The 691-nt window shown below is 45.9% G+C and overlaps 1 protein-coding gene across 1 annotated transcript; it reads right to left on the bottom strand.

Moving 5' to 3' along the window:
* Positions 1-5: 5 nt before the first annotated feature.
* Positions 6-683, bottom strand: LOC107668194 (uncharacterized; the record flags this gene model as incomplete). Its single annotated transcript, XM_016459987.1, has 1 exon — positions 6-683. A coding segment is annotated over one exon (678 nt), but the record flags the coding sequence as incomplete, so codon positions are not given.
* Positions 684-691: the final 8 nt, after the last annotated feature.

The raw sequence follows: 691 nt of genomic DNA, 5'->3' as shown, positions 1-691 counted from the left end.
TTTCCCTCCTTTCGAGCCTTATCTACAGCAGGCCAAAGCAGCTGTCTTCTTTCCCGATCAGACGTGATGAGATCCTCAGTGAAGCGCAGTTGATTGGCACGAAGAAACTCCGACGTCCTCGCTGCCCTCCACACTCCGTCCCTTGTCACTCGCGAAGAAAATTGAATAATGACGGGTCGCGGTCGAGAACTATTCTGGATCCTCTTTCCCACACGATGAACTGTGTCGATTTTGTCTGCTAGGTTGCTTCCTCCCTCAGGGAATGTAGCTTCACAGATACGGATGGATTCCGCTCTTACATCCTCTCTTTCCTTCTCAGTTACACCATGTAAACATAGATTCCAACGACGGGAGTATCTTTCCAAGTCAGTGAGACATTGTTCACAGAATACCATCTTCTTCTCTTCAACGTTCAATCTTGTCGCAACATGACTGACTTTACCTTTAATGTCGTTTAATTCAGCACATACGAAGTCCACTGTTTTTTTTAATCCTTCGATTTTTAGGGCATTTTCACTCACCATTTTTTCTATGGTGTCAGAGCGAGTGTTAATCAGATTTGAGAGCGTTGAGACAACAGAGGAGCTATCATCATCTGCCTTTCCCTTTTTGGATGGCGGTTTAGCTGGGCTATCTGGAAGAGGGGTTTTGGCCCCAGCCAGAGTTTCTTCCACAGCTCCATAATTGTGAA

The sequence above is a fragment of the Sinocyclocheilus anshuiensis genome, unplaced genomic scaffold (assembly GCF_001515605.1).
Source record: "Sinocyclocheilus anshuiensis isolate Anshui unplaced genomic scaffold, SAMN03320099.WGS_v1.1 scaffold9757, whole genome shotgun sequence".
In the NCBI taxonomy this organism is placed as follows: Eukaryota; Metazoa; Chordata; class Actinopteri; order Cypriniformes; family Cyprinidae; genus Sinocyclocheilus; species Sinocyclocheilus anshuiensis.
The sequence above is the reverse complement of the archived record's forward strand: the minus strand, read 5'-3'. Positions and strand labels throughout refer to the sequence as shown.